Raw genomic sequence first — 25,411 nt, forward strand, 5'->3', positions numbered from 1 at the left:
TGCGCAGAACGGCGCATGCGGCCCCCCGCGTTCCCTCCTCTACTCGGTGGAGTGGACAGCTGGACTCGTCAGCGCCTCCCTGCCCCTGCCGGCAGCTACAGCGGCCTAGGCCTGGCTCTGCTCCCGCCGCTCGGCCCAGCTGGTTATGACTCAAATCATGACTTTTAGCTCTTCTCGGCACTCGGGAGTGCCGCCGCGACCGGATGAGCATCCCAGGTGTCCCCGGAAGCGGTCGGAGGCGGTGTTTCGCGCGTTGTGCCGCCGTTAAACACCGCGCATCGTTCATTGCAGCGCCGCGCGGGGCCACGCTGGCCACGCCTCCCCACGCAAGCCATTGGCCGAGCGCCGCTCCGCCCGCCAATGGGCGCCGGCCACGCTCCGACCGCAGGAAACCGCACATGGAAAGTTACGATTGGTGGCGACAGTCGAAGGCCCCGCCTTTCAAAGTTCTCTATTGGCTGCGTGTTTGGCGTGGTGCGCTGCTATTGGGCCGAGTGGCGCGGTCCCCCCCACCCGGGGGTTGATAAGGCGGAGGGGGAGGGCCGCGGGTGCTCCAGTAGAATCGGTGGCGGCGCGGGACGGGTTCCGGATTACGGGGCGGCGGCGCCGGGGGCTCTTCTCTTGTCACTGCGGCCGCCATGAAGTCGGTCTGGGGGCTCGCTCTGGCGTGTGTGCTGCTCCTGGCCGGTGAGCGCCTGCGGGTTTCTAGAAGGTTCTGGCGGAGGGGTGTCCAGGTCCCGGCCAACAGGCCCCCTCCCCCCCCGCCCCCCCCCCCCCCCCCCCCTTCCGCCCTGTTTGCTGGGGTGAGGGGGACGCAGGCCGCCGAGGGGAGGTGGTGTCTCCGGCGGGACCCCTCAGTCTGCCCCACGGGGAGGGGAAACGATGCTCGAGCCCTCGTATGCCCTGCTGGGGCCTGGCCCTCGCCGGGGATGGGGCGGCGGGGGGAGGGGGCTGAGCCGCTCATGCGCTATCACGGGCGGAGGGTAGGAGGGGGCCTTCCCCTGCCAATCTCCCGTGTCTCCAGTTGGGCTGAACTCTCCTAGGGAGGAGGATTCGAGGGGCAGCGCTGAACCTGAAGGCGTGGGGAGGGGTAAGCGAAGAAGTTGGGCAGTGCGTAGTGTGGGGGTCGGGCTCAGAACGCTGGTTTCCTTGTTTTCCCAGTGTCGGTCAGAGCCGATGAGGTGGATGTGGATGGGACTGTGGAAGATGACTTGGGCAAAAGCAGAGAAGGGTCTCGAACGGATGATGAAGTTGTTCAGAGGTTGGTACCCGGGGCGCTCTGATTTTGAAAGGGTCAATTTGAGCACCAGTAATGCCTCAGAAGTAATGGGTGAACGCTGTTCAAAAGAGAGATCCAGTCAGCTGGGGGAAATAAAACGTTCCTGTCAAGACTGTTTCCTTCTAAATAAAAATTAGCTTGAGAACTTGGATTCAGAAAAGTTCAGTATCGATAACTGTTAATTTGGGTTTACTTGTGCACATCATAAATCATGTTAGTTAAGTGCCTGCGGATGAAATAGCTCTGTACCCATGAAATGCCTCACCCCTGTGAGGTGCACCACATGCTGAGGATTGCAGTAGCTTTAAGACTACCAGTATTATTCCCTGAAATTTTATTTAAAAAGTCTTACTTGCAAGCATGAATTTTCAGTCAAGTTTTTGGATTATGGTAATGTAGTTGAGGATTGCTGCTCTTGCACTTGACTCATGTGATCATGTAATTTTGTACTGCATCAGTGATTAAGTGTTATTGCTGCTGCTTTGTGATTAAATTAGTCTTGCTGTTTGTGGATGAGACTCCTTGATAGGTTTTTCACTGTCCTAACAGAGAGGAAGAAGCTATCCAGCTAGACGGCCTAAATGCATCCCAGATCAAAGAAATTAGAGAAAAATCTGAGAAGTTTGCATTTCAAGCAGAAGTGAACAGAATGATGAAACTAATTATCAATTCTTTATATAAAAATAAGGAGGTTAGTGCCTTCGTCTTCATATCATGTTAGAATTTTGGGAGGTGTGTGTCTGTTTCTCTCCTGCCATTCCTGACTACTGGTTCCGATTTCAGATTTTCCTGCGGGAACTTATTTCAAATGCATCAGATGCTTTAGATAAGATACGGTTGATATCGTTAACTGATGAAAATGCTCTTGCTGGCAATGAGGAACTTACAGTCAAAATCAAGGTAAGAAGGATTAGATACAAACATACCTTTTAAAGAATTGATGGAGGAATGTAAAAATACACTCTATCGTTAAATTTCTTTTTTTGGCTTAATACCGATGCAAATACAAACTAGGACCACATGAGGACCCTTGCAATTAACTCTACCAAAGACTACTCCTCTTTTAGTGGTAAAGATATGTTTCTGGTTTTATCAAGAGCAGCTGAAGTATTGGACTGCTTTGAAGGAGGGTCTTCCTCATTTCTATAGTTACTGCAGATTCAGTTTATTGTAGCTCGGCATGTTTGAATAGCTGCTATGTACCACTTTTCCTTGGCACGTACTAAGAATCACAGTGAAGTCAAACTGCATTTTTGTCTTTATTTTTTTCAGTGTGATAAAGAGAAGAACATGCTTCATGTTACAGACACGGGTATTGGCATGACAAAGGAGGAGTTAGTTAAAAACCTGGGTACCATTGCAAAGTCTGGTACGAGTGAATTCTTAAACAAGATGACTGAAATGCAGGATGATAGCCAGTCAACATCTGAGTTAATTGGTCAGTTTGGTGTTGGCTTTTATTCTGCTTTCTTAGTAGCAGACAGAGTTATTGTCACATCAAAACACAACAATGATACTCAGCATATTTGGGAGTCAGATTCAAATGAATTCTCTGTGATCAATGACCCAAGAGGGAACACCTTAGGACGTGGCACAACCATAACGTAAGTATTAAGTTTCTTTAGTCTTTAAATAAAAAAGGTTGTGTGGGTACACTTTGTTTATTGGAATATGTGAGTGACTTTAGCTTTGTGACTGATTTACTTCTTGTAATACAGTTTTATTCAGTTTAATAGAAATATGCAAAATACAAACTGCATCCAAAAATAAATGTAGTAATGTAGTTTATGTTGTGTTAGATGAGCTAACAAAACTATGAATGTCTTTACAACAGTCAGCAAGTAATTCCAGACAGTTCAGCTCCCTTCAGGCTCATTCAGTCACTCAGCACAATTCTGGCCTGGCAAAACCTATACAGGGGCTGTAGAGCTTTGCTTGGAATCTGGCTGCTGCTGATATATCAGTGAGGCTGGTCTGATGCAAAGTTCAAACTGGAGGTAGTTTGCTAATGCTATTCTCTTTGCTTTCATGAGTAGGTAAATTTATTTGGTCTGGATTTAGAGGATGTCTTTCCAGAGGAGGCACTGAGTGTAAAAAAGTTGATCTTGATGCTCTAGTTTGAAGTAAGGCCCATGAGGGTGCATCAAGATCCTGATAAGTATCAATATGATTTGATGTTTTCATTTAAACTTTTGAATATTGTGTTCTGCCTCAGTCAGTGAAAGCAATTGCTGGTTGAGTAAGAATTGTGTTTTTTAAGAGCTACTTGGAGCTGAACAAATAAAAAAAGCTCACTTGCATAAATCTGAATTGCTATGGCTGCAGCAAAAATCACAGATTGTTCTGAGCTGGGACCCACAAGGATCATCAAGTCCAGCTCTTAAATTAATGATCCCATATGTGGATCAACCCTCACTCTTGGTTATTAGCACCATGCTCTGGCTCAGTTGGTCAATCTCAGAGGCATAAGAAATGTATATTCTGCTATAAAACTGTCAAATACTTGTCCAGCACTTAAAAAGGTTTGGTTTTGTTTGGTGTTTTTTTTCTTAAGCCTTGTCTTGAAGGAGGAAGCATCTGATTACCTTGAGCTGGACACTATTAAAAATCTAGTGAAGAAATACTCCCAGTTCATAAACTTCCCCATATATGTGTGGAGCAGCAAGGTAAGTGTATTTAACTGAGCATTGTTCAGTATAAGGTTTGGCTAAGATCTTCATGGCCAGATCTTTCATGAAGGCTGAGGGCCTGCCATAGAGCTGCTTCTTGTGCAGTTTCTAAAACTCTTCTCTTCCTGACTCTTTTGGCTACTATTTTTCTAGGTGGTTTTCTTGTTGTTTTTTTTTTTTTTTCCCAAATGCTAGTCTGTTGCTAAAATCACAAACTTGATAGGAGCTTGGTTTTATTCTGACTCAAACAACTTTACCAAAGAGAAAATATTGCTAATTAATAATAAGGATCTTTGTTCCACTGGCTTTGGTAGATGGAAGCTCTGTTAAGTTTTCAAGCAGAGCCATAGCCAGATACCCTTCTATAGGAAACAGGGCAGTGTCTTAGATTTTAAGCTTGTTGTGATGTTTTCTTAGTGTAGCACCAACTTAAAATCCACCAAGTCTCTGATAAGCATTATCTGTAAAGCATTGAGAAACTTATTGAGTGTGGTGATCTCCCAGTGTATTGAAGGAAAGTATGTATTAATGAAAAAGTAACTGAAAAATATTAGCTGTAGAAAAGTTTGCTACAGACAAATAGCAGAAATCAGGCTAGTGCTGTGAAAGATTAAACTGTTTGAGAGAATACTACAACATACCTGGTAGGAAGTCAAGGTCTTCAAATCTCCACCTGTGGTTGTCTCTTTAGACAGAGACTGTTGAAGAACCCATTGAAGAGGAGGAAGCAAAGGAGAAAGAAGAAGAAGAAGCAGATGATGAAGCAGCAGTTGAAGAAGAGGAGGAAGAAAAGAAACCAAAAACTAAGAAGGTGAGCTTTGTTAGCCTTGGTGTCCTGTAACTCACGTCAGATAGCAATTTTCCTAGGTAGTCTTGCAGAGGTGCATTTCAGTAGTGTGTGCTTTCTAGGAGCAAATCCTTTTAAAGTGAGATAGAAGGTTTTAAATGAAACCGACTAGGTAGAAGTCAGGCAGATGATTGGCAGTAGCCTTGTGAAGCTGTGGTCACAGCTAATTATAAGTACTTGCATGAATCGCTGGAAATGGTAGTAGAATTCTGTAACCTGATGCTGTTGATGAGTTTAAATTTAACATACTCTGCTGGGAAGATTTTTCCAGAGTGACGTTAGAACAGAAGTGCTGGTGCTTAGTGAATGTGTTAAATGAACATGGAACACACTACATTGTAGACTAAAGGTTTGTTCCCATGTGTTGCACTAGTGTGTATGCTTAAAATGAGAATGTCCAGGTCATTGCATAATTTTGTAAATGAGAGCATGTTTGGGATTTTTACATGCCATTTTATGTTTTGCTTCAGTGGAGTACCTTTAATTGGCCTAACCTGAAGTAAAGAATGAGTCTTTTTAGTACTATTGTGTTTATTTACCTAGGTTGAAAAGACTGTCTGGGATTGGGAGCTCATGAATGACATAAAACCAATCTGGCAGAGGCCATCTAAAGAAGTTGAAGAAGATGAATACAAAGCTTTTTACAAAACCTTTTCCAAGGTAAGCTCTGGGCCTCAAGATAATTCCAAAGCAAGAGGCTTGCTATAGTATCTCTTGCTATGTAAATAGAACTAAGTGCTTATAGAATGTGTTATTTCAGCAGAATTAATTAGTTGTCATTAGTAGATGGAACTGCAGAGAGCTTGGGAGGTATAACATCTCAGTCAGGAATTAATTTTTTTTCCAGAGAGAAGATACTGCCGTCCAAGTATTGATTAGTCTAGATTTGGAAAGTATTATGTTGCAGCTCATGGGGAGCTTACTGATGTGTTTAAATGTTACAGGGAAATTTGTATTTAGTCTGAGAGTTGTGGTGTTTGTTGCATGTGGTGGAAGAAAGAAGGAGACAGTTTCTTAGAAGTGTTGTCTTTGTATCATACACTGTATCTTAACTGTGGTGTGATGATAACACTATTGGTTATTGTCTCATTGGTAACTTTTTAGTGACTACCTTATTAAAATCCAGCAAAACTTGAAAGCTCTCCAGGAGGGTTACTTAGGAAAGTTATTTTTACATGAGTAACTCTGCTCTTGTAACTTAAACTTCTGTCTCCATGATAGACTCTAGCAAAGCATAGCTACATGGATTAGTTGTAAAATAATTGCACTTATTTGCCAAACTCTTGAAAGTGTTCTCTCTTCACAGGAACATGATGACCCGATGGCATACATCCACTTCACTGCTGAAGGGGAAGTAACTTTCAAATCCATCTTGTTTGTTCCTAATTCTGCTCCACGTGGACTGTTTGATGAATATGGATCCAAAAAAAGTGATTTTATTAAGGTAGGACAGAAAAGTGTGTGGGTATGGTTTTGTGGAAAAGCAAAAAACCCCTAAAGTAAACTTGGGTGCTTTCTGCTCTTGTAATTTAGCTGTATGTTCGAAGAGTGTTCATCACTGATGACTTCCATGACATGATGCCCAAGTATCTTAACTTTGTTAAGGGTGTTGTAAGTATTATAAATATTACTTTAATTTATTTTTTAGCTTCAGATACTGCCAGACATACTGAAAATTTTGTTTCTTAATTAGGTGGATTCTGATGATCTTCCTTTGAATGTATCCCGTGAAACACTTCAGCAGCATAAATTGTTAAAGGTAAGCTAATTGGTTTTAAATTCCTTCATTGTAAGCACAACAGCAGCAAGGTTTAGGAGACTTAGCAGCTTGATGAATTTTGTTGCATGGCTATGCAATGTGAAGGAAACTCAGTTATTGCTGTTTACAGATTACTTGTCTACTTCAGATGAGGGATACAAAGTGGAATTTGTATTGAAGTAAGGTTGCATTGAGGGCTATTCAAAATACTTATTGTTGTAACTCAGTATTGCTGCTTTTTTTTTTAGGTGATCAGAAAGAAACTTGTTCGCAAAACTCTTGATATGATCAAGAAAATTGCAGAGGAAAAATACAACGACACATTCTGGAAAGAGTTTGGCACTAATGTGAAGCTTGGTGTTATTGAGGATCACTCCAATCGTACCCGGCTCGCTAAACTTCTGCGCTTCCAGTCGTCTCATCATGAAAGTAACCTCACGAGCCTTGATCAGTATGTAGAAAGAATGAAAGAGAAGCAAGACAAAATCTATTTCATGGCTGGTGCCAGCAGAAAGGAGGTGTGTAAGAGTGAAAGAAAGAGGGAAGGAGTACAGGATATTATAGTTTGTCATTTTAGTACCATAGATGTTGTGAATTGTCTATTTACTGTAAATCTGGAGACTCCTTGTTATGTTTATATGGCAAATACTGCAGTATTTGCCAGATAGTTGTACAGGTTTTTGTAGCTGCTATTACAAATGCAATTAAACTCATATCTTAAATGTTTTCGTCCTAGGCTGAGTCCTCACCATTTGTTGAGCGTCTGCTGAAAAAGGGTTATGAAGTGATCTATCTGACAGAACCTGTAGATGAATACTGTATTCAGGCTTTGCCAGAGTTTGATGGCAAGAGGTTTCAGAATGTAGCAAAAGAAGGAGTTAAGTTTGAAGAAAGTGAAAGGTCTAAAGAGAGTCGGGAAGCCTTGGAAAAGGAATTTGAGCCCCTCTTAAATTGGATGAAAGACAAAGCTCTCAAAGACAAGGTAATATACTGTGTTATATGTAGTGATTATTTTTATTTGTCATACTTGCTACAGCATACCTTGCAGATTATTTGAGCACAGACTTGACAGTAGCTTCTCTGTCTTGATGGGTGAATCTTCATGGATAACATCCTTATTCAGGAAGATAATGAGTTAGAATGTCACCCTAGACATTTTTCAGAGATTCTTGAATTGACAGGGAAGTGCAAGTTACTTACTTTATTAGGAATAAGCTATTAGCTCTGAGAACTAACATTAGGGTGTTTTGGGGTTTTTCTTTACAGATTGAGAAAGCTGTGCTATCTCAACGTTTAACCCAATCTCCATGTGCTCTTGTGGCTAGTCAGTATGGATGGTCTGGTAACATGGAAAGAATCATGAAGGCTCAAGCTTACCAGACTGGGAAGGATATATCTACAAAGTAAGCTTCCAGTGCTGTAGCAGCAGACAAGAAATTGCTTGGTGTGCTCAGTAACAAGCTTCTGCCCAGTTCAAATGATCCTGGGTGTTTTTAAGGTCATTTTACAACCAAGTTAGTCTCCATTATAGCCTTAAATTGTTATTTTCAAGCCCGGTATGTAAAACTGCTGGGTGAGCAAGACTCATCGGTGGCATTTGGTATCTGCCATTTGTTGGCAAAAGAAGATGAACTTAGTAACTTGAATGCTTTTTATAGTTGCACCAGTATTAAAGGAGGGGGGATTTCACTTGTTACTGTGACTGTAACCAGTGTATGTAGATTTAAAGATATCATTGGGTCCTGTACTTAGTGCTGTAATTTCTCTTCTCAGTTATTATGCCAGCCAAAAGAAGACATTTGAAATTAACCCCAGGCATCCACTGATCAAGGACATGCTGAGGAGGGTCAAGGTAAATAAATACAGTAGTGAAACATTGGCTGACTTGGCTGCATACAACCTGCTTTAACAGGTCTCTCTTGATTTTCTGGTGTTCTTCCATGTTAGGAAAATGAAGATGACAAAACTCTTTCAGATCTTGCAGTGGTATTGTTTGAAACTGCAACTCTGAGATCAGGATATATGTTGCCAGACACTAAGGAATACGGGGACAGAATAGAAAGGATGCTTCGTTTGAGTTTAAACATTGACCTGGATGCAAAGGTTAGTTTGTCTTCCACTTGGACTGATAATTGACCTACTGTTGCTCCATCTTAAAAAGTGCAGCTGCTTCATTCATTCACTTGCATAAAATGAAATTTATCCAGCTTCCTGCAGTTAAGTGGGCCACCAAAAGTCCAGCTATGAATCTGTACTTAAAGCTCATGTTCTCCTTTCCTTGCTCTTTGTAGCTGCTTGAGATTCTCCTATTTCATTATGCTTCTTAAGCATATTCTTGTCCTTAGTTAAGTGCTGGTTCTACAGGAGTAAACTAGGCACACAGGCCTTTGGCTCCTGTCTCTCTAATGGAGAAATTCCTAAGTGGGTACAAGTAATACAGGTTCTCATAACGCTGTGCAAGAACTTCTGCTGGCTGTTTTGCTGGAGTAGAGCAGTGCTAAACAGATTTTACTTTTTCTTTCAGGTAGCTGGTGGCAAATGTTAGGAAATAATAGTGAATACTTCCATAGCCTGTATTTAGCTAGTGCACACCTAATTAAAAAACCTAAGCAAGTAAAGCAAATTGATTGTGACCTTTGTGTACAGGTGGATGAGGAACCTGAAGAGCCTGAAGATGCAGCTGAGGAGGCAGAGCAGGATGAAGAGGAACTGGATGCTGATGCTGAGGACAGTGATACACAGAAGGTAGGGTCTCAGGTTTGATGCTTTCTTGCCAATATTTATGTGCACCTTCATCTGTGGGTGCTACCTGGCAATAAAGTTCACTTTGCCTTTCATGACACTAGATTTTAGTGTCAGGTGTTCCAGGCTTTTCTTGGAGGGGGAAGAAAACTGCAGAACAAATTTATTATTAAACTGTATTTTGAAAAGATGAGACTGAGGTTCAAAGCTGGAGCAGAATTAAGCTTTAGAGATTGTAACAGTGCCCTGTGGCAAGAAAAGGATAGCAAATTCTCTAGTAAAGATAATTATCCATGGTATTTCCACAGCTTGTGGGCAAAAACATGAACAATTGTTTGTAATTGTGTAATTTGAAATGCTTATAATATAGGCTTGGAACAATATTCCAGACAACACCATTGCTTCTGAACAGTTCACCTGTCATGTGAAGTCAGCCTTCACTTAGCTCATGGCTGCAGTTTTAATTATGCCTTGATGATATGCTGAACTCTTCTAATACCATCGCTTCTTGACAGTACTAACTTGTAAAGTTGCTATGAGGTCCCAACTGGGCCTGCTTTCTTGGGTTGCTTTTGGAAGAGACCTGCAAGATGATATCCTGTGACTAGTGCAAATATATAGCTTACAGCAATGTAATTTCCTACTATAAAATGTAAGATTAGGTAAGAATAAATTTGAGAAACAGTATTTATTGTACTATACCTACTTAATTTTGATGCGACTGCTGTTAGGTTTGCATAGCAGGATAATATAATGTGCAGTGACCGTAATACAAATTTATCTTCTTCTGGGGCAGTTCTTGTAACCTTTTTCCACTTTCCAAAAGTAATATTCTGATTCTCTTTTTTGTCTTCACAGGAATCCACAGATGTGAAAGATGAACTGTAAAATGCACTCAACTACTGTCCTGCATTGGGGGGTTAGGAGGGAATGTGAATTAGATTGTTTTGTTTTTTTCCACTGTAAAATGTTGAGGGGTGGTATGGGGTTTTAAGGGTAAAGGAGGTCTTTTTTTTTTTAAGTTCACTTTTCTAAAAACATTCCTCATGAATGTAAATTTGTATTATTTAACTGACGTGGTGTAAAATCTTGTCATGTACAAAATAAAATGTTCCCAAACACCACCAACTCTAAATTTATACACAGCCAGCTCATCTTGTGGGCTGGCAGAAAGAAATGAAGGTATGGTCCTGGGTGTTCAGGTCCTCTGTGCAAACAGGCTCTTTGTTGGCAATCCTTGGGCCTTCCCATGCTGGCACAGCCACACCTACTTGTAGCATCTGCCTGTGGCTGGGATTTACATTTACAAACCTGCTGTGCTGCTTAGCCAAATACAGGTGTAGCTGAGAGCTGTACTGAACTTGCTAATTGAAATAAGACTTTGAGTTAGGTATCTCCTGCAAGCCTGAGAAAGAGGAGATTGCGTGTTTAAAAATAGCATTGGAAATGAAGCTGACAGCTTGTGCTGGACTCTGACTTGACTCCATAGGATGGGCAGCAGGAGCTTTACAAAAGAGGGGAGGAAAAAACATTTCCTTTAACTTACTATGTGGACAAGTACCACCAGAACTGTCTTACTACCTATGAGCTGGTACCATCCTGCATGGCACTTGGAAACCCTGCCTTTGACTTGTGTAGCTACAGCAGTTCTGTTTTCTACAAGCTTTTTTAAAGGTGGAAGTTCTTTCCACATACTCTTAATGCTGTTACTCCTAAATGTTTTCACTCTTGTTCTTGGTCTCTTTTGGCAAAGCACTTTAGTTACTTAATGTTACTGAAGCTAAATCTGGTTAGTTTTAGACATGTTGAGCTTCCAATCATGTTAGCTTTATGTAGTGGTTGGATGAAGCACTACATAATTTTTTCACTAGTGCCTCTACTTGAAAACATCTTCACAGACTTGGTAGAAAGTGTTTACAGTGAGGATTTGGGGGATTTTTTTTTTCCTTCCTCTGGAAGAAGGATGTAGGAGTGGTGCTTCTGCACAGTGATTCTACTTAAGAACCAATCTTTTCTGTTTTGTTAACAGAACTTCTTAGAAGTTAAAAGTTTCTGCAGTCTGAAGCAAAAAAGGCTTTCTTACTAGGTGAGGGCACTAAGCACTGACCTGAAGCATTTGCTTTCCATTTACTAGGCTTCTATACTGCCCAAAATATGCCATGTATGAGTGTGATTGTTGTGTCAGGACTTTAGAGTTGAATTGAAGTCTGAGACGTCAAGGAAAGGGAGCTTAGTTTGGGGGTTCTCAAGGGAGTCTGGGGGGGGTGGGGGGCTCTGGTTTCTGCTCACTGCAGTGGTATCCTAGAGAAAAGCCTTTTGTTACTGGCCCAGCCTGAGTGGTCTAACACGAGTTTCAGCAGCTGGCACTGTCAGTTTTAGAAGCAGCCTTTGGCACTGTTCCTAAACGGCAGAAAGGGCATATCCCCTTACTTTACCAGTGAAACTTTGTGCTCTGTAGCAATCAACCTCCTAAAGTATCACTTACTTTCAGTGATACACTCAGAAATGTATCATTACTACCTACATCTCTCCATTTGACTTCTGAGTTAACAAAGGTTGCTCCCACCTCCTGTATGATTCGGAAGTTTAGTTTGCCTAACAAACTAAAGGGGAAGGATGGCCTCCTCCAGTATTTTTAATCTGTAAGTTACTTGTAGATTTAAGCAAACCTAGTTCTGTTGTATAGCTGAAATTCTCATTGCTTTGGTTGGTTTGAGGGTGACAAAACTGATTAAATTTCAGAAATAAAGAAGCATACTTGAGAGTTATGCTTTCTGCTTCTTCATATACTTCAGCTGAGAATATCATGTGCAACACAGCTGTGGTCCAGCAGCTTTCTCTACACCCTGCTGTGACAACTGTTTGCTATTAATAAGCACAAAATGCACTTGTAAGTTGCCTTTTTTTTTGTGAGCTCTGAAGCAAAATGGTGGCAGTAGTGGAAGTGTCAGTCAGCACTGTTTCTTTCAGTGCTGCAGTTATGCTGATTCTGGGGCTGTCACCTCTGCTGTTAAAACTTGGTGCATTGTCAGCTTTGCTATTCCGAGATAAGCACTAATGAGGACGTTTCCCTCAGTGCTAGAAAAGGCAGAGCTCCCTGATGCTCAGTTTCGAGTAGCAGCAGGATACACTTAGAAATCTAAGCCTAATTAGCAGAAGCTTCCCTCTGCAGCCTTAAGATCTGAAAAACCTTTAGAAAATAGAGAAAAATGCATCTTGCATGTCAGAAATCAACAACATAAGAGGTGATAATCTGACAAAGTCTGAGTAACAGTTGCAAGGGCTGGTGAATGCTGGATTGTTAAAGGGATCATCAAAATCTGCTGTTCATGGTCCAGTTAGAACAGAAACAAAATACTGAACTGTCCCATTTTCTCTTCAATAAACTTTACCTTCTGCTGAACTAGAAGGTTGACAATCTCAGCTTTGTTTAGGTGCAGTAAAGGAAAAAGTCTTTTCACTGGAAGTCGATCTATTAAGATTTTTTCATTGATAGATTTTGTTTGGGCTTAACATCTGTGTTTTACCAGAGCCTCTCTCTCACTGCCTGCTGTCATTAATAAAGATGCCTGAGAGGATGTGATTTAGTTATATAAAAAGTGTACACATGGGCATACAAGAGCAGGAGAGGAGCTCATCCCACCAATAGCTGTAAAACTTGGTGAGAGCAGACACACAGACATGCATAAGAACTATAAACCTTTTTTCCTAGGAAAACCACTCCAGCTTACATAGGCATAAATAAAATAATAGCTTCATAGCAAGAACTGATGTAAATGTAGCACTTACTGTGATAATTTCTGGATCTCTCTGCTCTAACAAGACTTCCAAGTACTTTGGCAGTAGGAATTAGGGAGCTTTTTGTTTCCTTACCAGGTAATGTGTCAGACTGTGTTTTTACAAGTTAAACTTAAGTGACAACTGAGGATGAAGCCTGTGCTTTGTCCTGGCACCTTTCTCAAGTAAAACAATCCCAAACTTTCCAAGCTCTATGTACCATTCAAAACTGGGTTATTGAGCCACCTTCACAGGATGGTGACTGAATCTTCAAGTTCCTGGTGCAAGAGTGTTGTGGTGATTCTATTTCCAAACAGAAAGGTAAACCTGCACTTTCAGAGTTTTGCATATTTACAGCTATCAAAAGCAGCCATAGACAGATGAAGATGCCCAAATGGAGCACAAACAAATCTGATTTCAGTGTAATCTGCCCCATTTTAACTGAGATGACCAAACGGTAAGATTCCAGCCTTACAGTGGACCAAAGCAGATTTCCTGTTAGTGATACACATCTGTGTCATGGTTTGACGCCTTATTCTGAAGTATACGTAAAATGTAATCCAGATTTATGAACTCACAAGCATTTTGGCACACAACTGATGGGACTTTTACCAACAGCATTCACTGTATGTTTGTTTTTAATGCTGCCTGCAACTCTGCTCAAAGGAAAGCAAAGACACATGACAGGAGCACAGTATTTCACATATGTATTTCTGGAACTTAAACAGTTGGATAAATATTTTATCAGTTCTAGTTTTCACAACAAAAATAAACTCTGGTCAGTGTTGTGAAGTCTGAACTTCGCTTGATCTTTCTTTTAGACCCAACAGTTCAGTTCTCAGTTCTCCAGGCTTAGGAGGTATTTCAGGTATGCTCTATTAAAAACAGAGAAAGACATCAGTGTTGTGACAGAGAAAAAACTAAACTCCCAAAACAGTAAATGAGCTTACTCTGGAAGAGCATGACAGCTAAACTGTGATTTTACCACCCTCTTTTTCTGAGCAGAATATAATTCCTACATGCAAAACACCTTAAGAATTATTACCTTTTTGAAACTTGACTTATTTTTCAGTAGTAAAATACAATTTGGGAAAAAAAAAGATAAAAGGAAGAACAGACAGTTTGTTTTAAAGGAACAAAGCTTATTTTTGCCATTAAAGTGAGTTTGGTAAAGATGTTCTAGCACAGCTGAAGTTTCCTCACATACTCTTCGTGATAGAAGAAAATGTTTCACTGCTTCTACTGCCCTGATTTAGAAATAAGGCACTGAAACTGGAGTTAAAATTTTAAAAAGGTACCAGATAACATGACATTTGAAGAACTGCACCTCCTCAAAATTCATGCTACTTAAGAGATATAGGTAATTTGATCACTGAATAAATATGTCAATTTGCCAGTAATGAAGGCTACAGTAGAGACTACTAAAACACAGAAATTCTGATGTATTTATCAATGACTGAAGCATCATTGCTTCAATTTTGAGCTGACAGCTCAAGCATGGTAATTTTTTAAAACTTGTTTCCCATTTGAAAGTAGCCCAGAGAATTAAAAAACCCAAGAAGAATATGTGAGCAGGAGGATGAGAGAAAGCTTTCAAGTCCGACCTCCAGGAGGCTAAACTAAACCATTACTATTCCTAGTGGATGATTTCATTTAGAGTTTAATTCTGTGACTGCCATTTTTACATCCTCATCTGTCATAATTTCTAATGTTAACTTTTGGTCACCTTCATTTCCATTACTGGAGGAAATAAAGTCTATTTTAAATCTAGTACAGCCCCTTCTTGCCACTTTTGCACACTCTTTTCAAAACACAGCTTCCCACAGCAGAGACCCCTTCTCGACACATGGTAGTATTATGTCCACAGTGTCACAGTCACAGCATTGTTAAGAGTTGGAAGATCATCCTCTGGAGATCATCCAGTCCTAGCCCCCTTTCAAGCAGGGTCACCTAGAGCAGATCACACACGAATGTGTTCAGGTGGGTTGGATTATGTCTAGGGAGGGAGACTCCATGACCTCCGTGGGCAGGCTGTTCCAGTGCTCTACCATCCTCAATGGAAAGAAGTTCTTCCTCATATTAAGGTGGAACTCCTTATCGTTTAGTTTATGGCCCTTGCTCCTCATCCTGTCGCTGGTCACCACTGAAAACAGTCTGGCACCACTCTCTTGGCACCCACCTCTGAGGTATTTATAAGCATTAATGAGATCCCCTCTCAATCATCTCTCCCAAGAGACGCTGCAGACCCTGCATCATCTTCGTGACCCTTCACTGGACCCGTTCCAGCAGCTCCTTGTCTTTCTTGTACTGAGGAGCCCAGAACCGGCCACAATGAAACCCTGGTGGCCTCGCCAATGCCTCTGTAGAGGCTGATCTCTGCCCACCGCCAGGCCAGAGACCTTTCTGAGGCACAGCCTCTCCAGCAGACCCTCCATCCCGCACACACGCTACCAGCGAACAGGACCCTCCCAGCACTTACAAGGTCAGGCCTGTAGTACCTGTGCACGACCTCAGCCCCCGCGAACATGGCCAGCATGCTGGCCGCCAGCGCCCGCAGGTAGGTGGGCCACGACGCGCCGGCGGGCATGGCTGCGGGGGCGGGCCCTGTGCACGGACCGCGCCGGACGTGCGTCATCCCCGCTGCCGCCGGGAGGGGAAGGGAACCGGGAAGAAGGTGCGAAGGCCCGCCCTTACCGGGGAACATTGAGTCAAGCGGGGTGAGTCGCGACACACCACCCACACCTCGGCTCGGCCGCCGGCCGCCCCCTCATGCCCCCGGCCCGGGGCGGCCGCGGCCCCGCCCTGCGCCCCCATTGGCCGGCGTGGTCACGTGAGCGGCGCGCCCAGCAGGTCATTGGGATCGTGGGGGGAGCCGGCGGCGACCCTGGCGACAGCGACAGCGACGGGGCCGTCGGGCTCGCCCGGCATGGAGGGCCCGGAGCTGGGCAGGTACCGGGGGGCCCCCGCAGCCGCTCTCGGGCCTTGCGGTGGGGATCACCCATTGTCTTTCTCCTCCTTCCCCTCATCCCACGGGAAGCTGGGGCCGCGCTGTGACGGCCGCCTCCCTCCTTGGGCACAAAGAGGGAGGGAAGGCGCTCCCGGGGCTCTGAGTCTCCCGGGCCTCTGAGGCTCCCGGGCCCGCGGCTGGGGGAGCGCGGAGGCCGTAGGGAGCGTGAGCGCGATCGTGTCTCTGTCCCGAAGGGGATTTGAAAATTACTTAATACCTGGTTTTGTTGCAGTGAGCATATATTTTTCTTTTACCTTTTTCTTTTTTTCCTTTGTTTTTTAGCGTGAACGGAAGGGGGGGGGGGGCGCAGGGAGAGGAAAAAATAATGAACTGAAGGGAGGGGAGAGGAACAAATCACTACCTTTTCATGGTGATACTAAAAGTACTTAATTAAATGTTCTATAATATGTATATATCATTACAAAAAAATATTTCTGAACCCACGCAAGAAATCTGGCCTAAAGTATATACAAATCTGAAAATCAGTTTTTTTCGGTTCGTTAACTGTACAAGTATTTTATGTAAAATGGAACTCTTCTAGCAGAGGGTTTAAAGTATTCCCTGTACTCAGAAAATCTCCTATAGCTTTGTTAGGCAACTTCCCTGGAATCTGACAGATATATGTTCATATTTATTCTCCTTGTTTCAGGATAGATATCTGGGTTAAAATTAGTGTCTTGATCACAAGACTGTGGGTTTCTTAAAAACTCAGTGTGTAGTAGGGAATGCTCCCTTCTTTTGAGAAATTTTAAATCAGAATCATTTAGGTTGGATAAGACCTCTAAAATCGTTGAATCCAACCATAAACACAGCACTGCCAAGTCCACCACTAAACCCTGTCCATAAATTTACACATTCTATAACATATTTTAAATACCTCCAGTGTGGTGACTCTGGGCAGTTCCCTGGGCAGCCTATTCCAATAGTTGACAAGCCTTTCCATGAAGAAATTTGTCCTAATATCCAATCTAAACCTCCCCTGGCACAATATGAGGTCATTTCCCCTTGTCTTGTCACTTGTTGCTTGAGACCAACCCAGCTTCAACCTCTTTTCAGGTGGTTGTGGAGAGTGATAAGGTCACCCCTGAATTTCCTTTTCTTTAGGGTAAACACCCCCAGCTCCCTCAGCTGCTCCAGACCTTTCCCCAGATCTGTTGCCTTTCTCTGGGCATGCTCCAGCGCCTTCCTGTAGTGAAAGGCCCAAAACTGAACACAGGGCCCAAGATGTGGCCTCAGCAGTGCCAAGTCCAGGGGGACAATCCCTGCCCTGGTCCTGCTGGCCATGCTATTGCTAACACAGGATGCCATTGACCTTCTTGGACAAATATCTCTATATCTAAAAATTATTTGGTGTTTTTAATTATAGCTCTGAGATGATAAAATTATTTCCTGAAAATCTACTGTTTACCAAGTCCTTGCTATGTATTTATGAGGCAGTAGAAGCTATAGACAAGAAGGTGGCTGTGTAGGTAGAAGGGAGTGACAGAATAAAGTAGAAATGGGTGTGAGGGTTGTATATGCCTAATAAATATGTGGAGAGAGAGAACTGTCTATGGAAAAAATGCCTTTATGCATAGGATCTCTGTATATGTGAACACTGCCATGTGGAATAAGTGCAATACTTGTGTTGGGATCCAGTGTGTGATAGCAGGACATCTGCCACTCAGCTTGTTAAAGCTGTTTAATAATCTGCATAGTGACAAATCCTGTGTGTATTCTTAATGCTTTATAGCCCTGAATGATTCATCCATTCTGTGTCTTATCAGATCAAGCAACTGACACCACATAAAAAAGATCTAAAATTTGGGGAACTGGAAGCCCAGAGAGCTTTAGTTCAACATGCATTATAAATTGTTGGTCTGTTTGATAGACAGTTTGCTTTGGAAATGTGTGCTATGGTGATTTGACAAAAAAAAAAAGATAAAAGTTCTATTCTTCCCTTACAAATGCTGTGTTAATTCCACATCATAGCAATTACAAGAGAACTGTGCTGTTAATGTTGGGGTGAACTGATACCAGCTAAGCAGCCAGACTGCTTTGATGTTGTGGGTTAACAGAGTCATCAGAGAATGTAAGTGCAGTACATGCCAGCCTTGATAAAGTTTGACCTTTACATTCTGTTTGGTACATCGGTAAGTTTCTAAATTGTTGATAAATTATTTCTTTCTTTCTTCCTCTCTAAGATATTACGCATATCTTCAGCAAGCTCAAGCATTTTACTCATTTCCATTCCATCAGATGATGACTGCAGTGCCCAACATGGAAATGATGACTGAGCAGCCAACTCTAGAGGGCATTCCAGAGCCAAACATTGCTCAGGAGCCTCCAAAAGGTAGCTTGATTGGGTTGTGTGAGCAAGCTGAATCAATCGCTCTCACGTGATTGATTGGGAAAAAAATATTGCTCTTAAATTGCTTCCTTGGACCTATTGGATTTCCTTTCCTTGGAAGTATTGATTAATTGTATTCTTTAAGAAACATGTTCTAACAGACGATTAAAAAGAGAGGAAGTAAATGCATGTGAATGTATGCACATTGTTCAGTCTCACATAATTATCTTGTTCCAAGAAAAGCAGATTTTTTTTCAATAGGTAAATGCATTATCTTAGCTGAAGTAATGGGTTTTAGCATTGTGTTAGAGAAGGTTTTTTTAAGATTCTGGCTTCAAAATACCTATGTTTTTTTAACTTTCTGCAAGAGAAGTACAGTATAATTTATTTGAAATATTTTTGTTTGAATGGTTGCTTAGTTTGTGTAGTAATCACAGGTAGGGAATTGGTTACTAGGAATTGTTTTGTATAGTGTGGCTTATTTAAACAAAGACTAACTGTTGGAAAGTGACACTGTTCTACAGCTCAACATTATTAATGAACATAGAGATAGAGAGAGAGAGAGAGAGAGAGAGCAATCTCTGGGTGGTCATGTCATGGCCAGTGCCTGTGCTGCCTGAATCTCTAAACTTTTAAGAACCAGAAGATGAGAAAGCTTCAGGTGTGTTGCTTAAATTAATGAATTTTGAAGGTAAATTTACCTCTTTGCTTTCTCTCTGTGTCCATACATTTAGCTGAGTCTATTTGAATATCCACACTGCAACATGGGAAATGTACAAAAAGAGTATTTGTTGTGTGTTTCAGAAGTTAAAAAAGGGGGAAGGAAAAGAAAAGCCAAAGCAACTGAGCCAAAGCAACCCAAAAAGCCTGCTGTTAAAAAAGAAAAACCAGCCAAGTCAAAAGGCAAACAAGAAAAGATCACAGATACTTTTAAAGTCAAAAGAAAAGTGGACCGTTTTAATGGTGTATCTGAAGCTGAACTTCTGACCAAGACTTTGCCAGATATTTTGACCTTTGATCTGGATATTGTAATAGTGAGTAATTCAATTTCAAGATTAGGTAGAAAAGTCTTGTATTTACCTGTTATGATTTACATTCTTTCTGCTTACTCATCTACATTGCTTATATGGCAAAATCTTGCAAGATAAAGTACATAAACTGTTTCCTGTGTGTAGAGCCTGCTTTGCATTTTATGTTAAAACTTAGTCCTAATTTCTGAGGAGTCTAAGGCTCATGTTTAGTACAGATTCATGAGAGCTCATAACATGGTGCTTTATTTCCTGGAAGCTCTGCACCCTCTGAGCTGCTCTTTTGACCTTGGACATCTAAATGAGGCACTGCTGCAAAATTGTCAGGTTTTTTAAATAGTGATGGAAGGTGCCATTAATACATTTTTGTTTATTAACAGTAATTTTGTGAGAATTGAATAAGCATCCTTACTGTAACTTGATTAAATTCTTGACTAGCAAGCCATGTTGTCATTGTTAAAATGGACTGGTATCTTTGTAGATTGGCATAAACCCTGGCCTGATGGCAGCTTACAAAGGACATCATTACCCAGGACCTGGAAACCATTTTTGTACGTTTTTGTTTTTCTTTCTTCTTTTAACATTTGCAGAACTTTGTTAGAACTTGTGGCATTTTAATTAAACTAGTATGGTTTTTATTTTTCTCCTGGGTTTTGGTTTGTTGATTTTTGGGTATTTTTTCTTCAGAGAGGGATTTTTATATGCTAAATATGAGTTCAAGACAGTGAGTTCTGTCAGAGAGGCCCAGTGAAAGGAGAAGCAATGGCAAATTGTCAAAGAAAGCTGACACATAGTATTTGCCACACTCTTTCCCCCAAATCCATATTGATCACTGCTTAAATGAATCACAAAATCTAAAGCTCTGTACTGAGCTTCTAGAATAAAAGACTGGTTTGCCTGATCATGATAAGGAATTCCTGTTCACTGGGGCCTTTGGAGGAGGTAAAGTAATATTGGCTATTTTAAAACTTTCGGATAGGTCAGTAGTCTTCGCAAATTAACTGATACTTTGTTAAAATAGATTCTTCCTTTAGCATTCCAGTACTGCAGCAGTCAAGTGGAATTTTTTGACTCTGTTTTCTTTTCCTTGGAAAAAGGTAAATGCATATCTATCTTCCTACTTCACAGGGAAGTGTCTGTTCATGTCTGGTCTAAGTAATGAACAGCTGAACCACATGGATGACCACACCTTGCCACATAAATATGGGATTGGATTTACAAACATGGTTGAAAGGACAACACCTGGAAGCAAAGACCTCTCCAGGTAAGATAATAAAAGGAAATATCAGGCTTGTTAATGAATTAATAGTTGTGATTATAATTTTGAATATTTTGTCTTTTAGCAAAGAGTTTCGGGAAGGAGGGAGAATTCTGATGCAGAAGCTACAAAAGTATAAACCTCGTATAGCAGCTTTTAATGGAAAATGTGAGGAACTTATACTTTTAAATGAATTTTTTTCTGCCAGTAGCTTTTTTTTTTTTCACTTATCCTATATTTTCATTTTAGGTATTTATGAAATTTTTAGTAAAGAAGTTTTTGGAATTAAAGTTAAGAACTTGGAATTTGGGCTGCAGCCACACAAAGTGCCAGATACAGAAACTGTAAGTATTGAGACTGAGAAACAAAACTAGGGCACTCCATATTGATTATTTAAAAATTAATGAAATCTCAGGCTTTGCACACACTTGGGATTATACCAGTTTGACCAGAGTACAAGAGGTGTGAAAGGTTTTTACTTAGAGAAGGGGGAGTAATGCAGTTTGTGGACACATCTTTAATGCAGCTTCTTCAGCCTTGCAGACTTCTTTTGAGAAATGGCTTGTTATGGTTCGTAGGTTGGTGCATTCTCTGAGGACTGCGTAAAATACAAGTAATACATGCCTGCTTTTATGATAATTTTCATCTGATCCCCTGTGTCCAATTCCCTGGGTATTTGTATTACTGGATTTTGATACTGACCGTGACCATGCAGTGCCATAGTGGGGGAGAAAGAACAGCAAGTCCATCCTTATGCTACTGCACATGACCCTTCAGCATTGCTGGATCTGGGCATGCCCAAGCTCTTCTGTCAGACTAGGTCTCCTTAACTTCCTGCAGTTTGAAGTTAAAGTTGGTGCTTAAGATAAAACAAGCAATTTGATGAAGAGTGCATTAGTCATAGAACTCTAGTGCTGGAAAATATCTCAAGAGACCAGCTATGTATTATTAATAATTGGATTGTTTAATGTGTTCTTATAAACAAGTTAAAGCAAAGGTGATTACACTGCTTGCCAAGGTAGCTTATTCTAAAGCTTCATTACCTTGTCAGTTCAAAAGTTTGGATTGTTTTTCTTCTTATTTTTATCCTCAATTATTAGTGCTGCAAGTTTCAGCTGCCTTTCTGTAAAGGTGGAAGTGTTGCCATTAGAGCATGAAAAATCATTGGATAAAGTATTGCTCCTTAGGTAGCTCTTAAGGACTTCTACAGTAGATGTATTTGTAAGAAAAATAATCCCCTTTACTGGTACTTGTTCATGAAGACTGAATGGTAATAGAAGTATTGAATACAGTTTATTTTTCTTGAACTAACTTGATATCTTTAGTTAGGGCTGTAGGCAGAGGTAGAAACACTGAAGCTGGCTCCAACCACACTTAACAACAATTTCACACCCTGGCGTACATCATGCAGATGCACTTTGCCAGTAAGCCAGGCTAATTAACCTGTGGTGCTTCCCTCACTGCGTTGGGATCTTTGCATGCTATCATGTACTCCTCTATGCCCTGGCTCAGAGCTCTGCTTGTTAAGGGAGTTCTAGAGTATGCTCTGCTCTCTTGTAACACACATGTTGTTGCTTCTCCTGCAGCACATAAATAACTGGTGAAAATTGCGCCCTTAGCAGCTGGTAATCAGCCCTGTCTTCAGGGCAAGACAGATGGCTGGCCAAGAAAAATGAAAACTCATTTTAGCCCCTTCCACAACCACCTGTGGCATTAGTTGAAGTTTGTACAAATAGTTAGAACAGTTAAATTGTTCTGAATGCACTAAGTATTAACTCATAGCTCGGGGATCAGTAATGCTTTTTTTCTTGGTCTTTGTCTCAAGCTCTGCTACGTTATGCCATCTTCCAGTGCAAGATGTGCTCAGTTTCCTCGGGCACAAGATAAAGTCCATTATTACATTAAGCTGAAAGACTTAAGGGATCAACTGAAAGGCATCGCACCCAACATGGAGGTCCAGGAAGTGCAGTACACATTTGACTTGCAACTTGCACAAGGTATTGTTTTTATTTTGTTAACACTTCATTAAAACGTATTGTAGTGTACAATACTAGCAGTTTCCCAAGCAGAAAGAAATAAAGAATTTTTTAATGGGGAGATGTGATTCACTAAACTGTGTGGTATAGAATTATAGATTCCATTCTCTATAGTACAGCCTACATTTTTTAAGGGGAGCAGGTAGAATCTTGTAGAATTTGTGGCTTTTCCAATAAAAGTCCTCTTTGATAGTTTTTATTCTAAATATTAATGCTTGAGCTGCTCTGTTTGTGCAGAGGATGCTAAAAAGATGGCTGTCAAAGAAGAAAAGTATGACCCAGGCTATGAAGCAGCGTATGGAGGAGCTTACTGTGACCGTGCGCTGTATGACACTGACCAGTGCAGCTTGTCTTCAAATGGAACTGGTAAAGTACTTGGGGCATTCAGTCTGCAGCCATTGCTGGGGAACAAAGAGCCCATGGTGTCAACTGCCTTTAAAAATTGTGTGATTTTTGTTTGTTCAGCAGGATGCAATCCACAGTACTGCAAAGGGTTGTCCTTCAGTGAGGTTCCTAATGGACAGTGGATGACACAGTCCTTTGCAGACCAGATTCCAGAGTTCAATGCTGGCATGACACAGGAAGAAGAGGGAAGCAGCGTGTAGGAGCTGTTTCTTCTCGGCTATGCACACATGCTGCAGTTTTAATGCAGTGATCAAGATTGGTACCTCAGTTCTCCAACTGAAGCATCTCAATAGTATATTATTTCCCCTAGTTATTTTATTGTAGTCCAAAGTAAGTGTGTGGTAGGCTGAAATCAATGAACTAGATAATTTTAAGGAACTGTCCAAACTTTTTAAAAAAAGTTAGCCCTTTTTTGTATATGAGTTTTATATTTAACGTATACCATTTCTTCCGTTTTAACAAATTGCTTTCTCATTTGTGAAGATTTCTTTGGGGTGTTAATTTTATTCCATAAATGGCAACGTGGTAGGAACAGCAGCAGTATACTTTTTACTGATGCCTCAATATTTGGGTATCTCTTAATACTTTTATATCCAGAGGGGAAAATGGAAAATGTACCCTTACCTTGTGTGAAGCAGTGTTTTTAATCATGCACAGTTATGGAAATGGTGCTTTTTAAGACTGCCTTTTACTGTCTTAAAAAGTGTAGAAAGTTGTGTTCTGCAGCTATGGGTGCTGTCTTCTGGGTGGAATGAGAGAGCTCTTGTCTGTTCAGTGAGTGTACCATAATTGAGGATGAAGGGAGTGAAGACATCATCTCAAGTCACAACACTGGGGAGGAAAACTTGTGTCACACAGGACAGGGCCTAAATATTCTAGCTGAGCTCTCTTAGGATAAGGTTTTTCTACCACTCCATCTCTTTCCCCCTTAAATTCCAATGTAAGGAACTAGAATTGCTTTTAAAAAAAAGCAAAAACAAAGAGCGGTGGTAGTTCTTGAATTCTGCGTTATTAAACTCCATCATTTCCAAAAAGTTAGTCCCTTTGCCTGACCTTTAGCAGGAGCCAACCCCTTTGAATAAGACAGAGAAGTGAAAGACTGCTTTCTCTTTAAAAGTCATGTACAGCTATGTTATTTACATCATGTACAATTAGCACTGGGTGAAATAGATTTTCAGTTTAGCAGTTTTTAACATTAAGCTCTCTTCAATCTGTTCTACCTCTTAGAGGGTGTTCCCTTTATTCTACTTAAAAACACTGAATTGAATACAGGGACAGCTGTTCCATGAATAAGAAGCTGTCTGTAGAAACTATAACTCTCTTCTGAGGAACTTACCTAAATGATACACAATTTTGGCCAATATTAGTGAATGAGAAAAATAAAATTAATCCTGGTGCCTAACTCATCTTCGTTCCCTCTTTTATCATGTGAGGAAAAGATGAAGTAAAAGCAATAAGCTGATCAAAACACTAAAGTTTTGATGATCTTATGACATTTGGTGCTTCATATACTTGAAAACAGACACAAACAGTATCTCCACATTCCATGCTGGTCAGAGATTCCTGTACCAGTGTGATTTATCCTCTCTTCACAGCTAGTGACAGTTGTCAGTTGTGTGTAACTGGTTAATGTAGGTTCTAATCCTGCTGTAACACCTCTTATAGAGATCACACACTGTCAGCCTGTTGTGAGGCAGCCGTGTTTACAGTTTCTTCCAAAATTATGTGGGTTAATTCTGAGAATCTTCAATCAAGTGAGTGTGCATTATGATTCTGATTGTGTTTATTAGTTGCAGCAAAAAGCTATTCCACATATTGTCAGAAAGGTATAGGACTTGTCTGTTATTTAAAGTGTACTGAATCATGTATTGCTGTTTACATGGATGTTTTCCTGCAGGTGCTTGAAGTATCTTGCATCAGGGATTTGTTTAAATTTAGTTTTATTTTCAATAAAATTAGAAGCATGAAATTAGCACTGCTGCATATGTAGCACAGTAGGATGCAAGTCCTGAAAGGCTATCCTGTTTGATTGTAAGGGAAAGGTCTCTTCCTTAATGGAATCACCCACTTGGTTATCTCGCTATAAAATACAGTTGAGTGTGCAATGACCATTCCACTAAATACTGCAGTTCTGTGTCCTTCCTCAAAACTGGTGCTCTTTTTGTTACAGTGATACAGAAGTTCTTAATTTGTCTTAAGTCTATCAATGTTTCACAATAAAATCGGGAATTGTACTTCAGTGTATTGGAATGTATTTTGCATCTTGCTAAGTGCA

General features: G+C 41.1%; 3 protein-coding genes across 8 annotated transcripts; 2 read left to right on the forward strand and 1 right to left on the reverse strand.

Moving 5' to 3' along the window:
• Window positions 1-526: 526 nt before the first annotated feature.
• Window positions 527-10,420, forward strand: HSP90B1 (heat shock protein 90 beta family member 1). Its single transcript, XM_054632092.2, has 18 exons — window positions 527-687; window positions 1,162-1,261; window positions 1,829-1,970; window positions 2,063-2,179; window positions 2,552-2,883; window positions 3,834-3,945; window positions 4,640-4,759; window positions 5,339-5,455; window positions 6,102-6,239; window positions 6,329-6,406; window positions 6,489-6,554; window positions 6,803-7,072; window positions 7,291-7,536; window positions 7,821-7,957; window positions 8,328-8,406; window positions 8,502-8,657; window positions 9,201-9,299; window positions 10,155-10,420. Exons 1-18 carry the CDS (start codon window positions 639-641, stop codon window positions 10,182-10,184), a joined length of 2,388 nt encoding a protein of 795 aa, XP_054488067.1. The 5' UTR covers window positions 527-638; the 3' UTR covers window positions 10,185-10,420.
• A 3,347-nt stretch (window positions 10,421-13,767) lies between these two features.
• On the reverse strand, window positions 13,768-15,883 carry UQCC6 (ubiquinol-cytochrome c reductase complex assembly factor 6). The gene is made up of 2 exons (XM_054632105.2): window positions 15,553-15,883; window positions 13,768-13,948 (listed from the first exon to the last, which is right to left on the reverse strand). Exons 1-2 carry the CDS (start codon window positions 15,775-15,777, stop codon window positions 13,853-13,855), a joined length of 321 nt encoding a protein of 106 aa, XP_054488080.2. The 5' UTR covers window positions 15,778-15,883; the 3' UTR covers window positions 13,768-13,852.
• Window positions 15,676-25,370, forward strand: TDG (thymine DNA glycosylase). 6 transcript variants are annotated; one of them, XM_054632102.2, is made up of 11 exons: window positions 15,947-16,022; window positions 18,052-18,151; window positions 18,264-18,412; window positions 19,214-19,443; window positions 19,919-19,988; window positions 20,566-20,701; window positions 20,781-20,863; window positions 20,945-21,039; window positions 22,521-22,692; window positions 22,969-23,097; window positions 23,197-25,370. In XM_054632102.2, exons 3-11 carry the CDS (start codon window positions 18,319-18,321, stop codon window positions 23,334-23,336), a joined length of 1,149 nt encoding a protein of 382 aa, XP_054488077.1. In that variant the 5' UTR covers window positions 15,947-16,022; window positions 18,052-18,151; window positions 18,264-18,318; the 3' UTR covers window positions 23,337-25,370. The 6 variants fall into 6 exon arrangements, with proteins under 6 accessions (XP_077034568.1, XP_054488074.1, XP_077034566.1 ...); XM_077178453.1 differs by lacking the exons at window positions 15,947-16,022; window positions 18,052-18,151 and adding an exon at window positions 15,676-15,790; XM_054632099.2 differs by lacking the exon at window positions 18,052-18,151 and having other exon boundaries at window positions 15,799-16,022; window positions 18,319-18,412.
• The last annotated feature ends 41 nt before the right edge of the window (window positions 25,371-25,411 follow it).

Source organism: Agelaius phoeniceus, chromosome 5, assembly GCF_051311805.1.
Source record: "Agelaius phoeniceus isolate bAgePho1 chromosome 5, bAgePho1.hap1, whole genome shotgun sequence".
Taxonomy (NCBI): Eukaryota; Metazoa; Chordata; class Aves; order Passeriformes; family Icteridae; genus Agelaius; species Agelaius phoeniceus.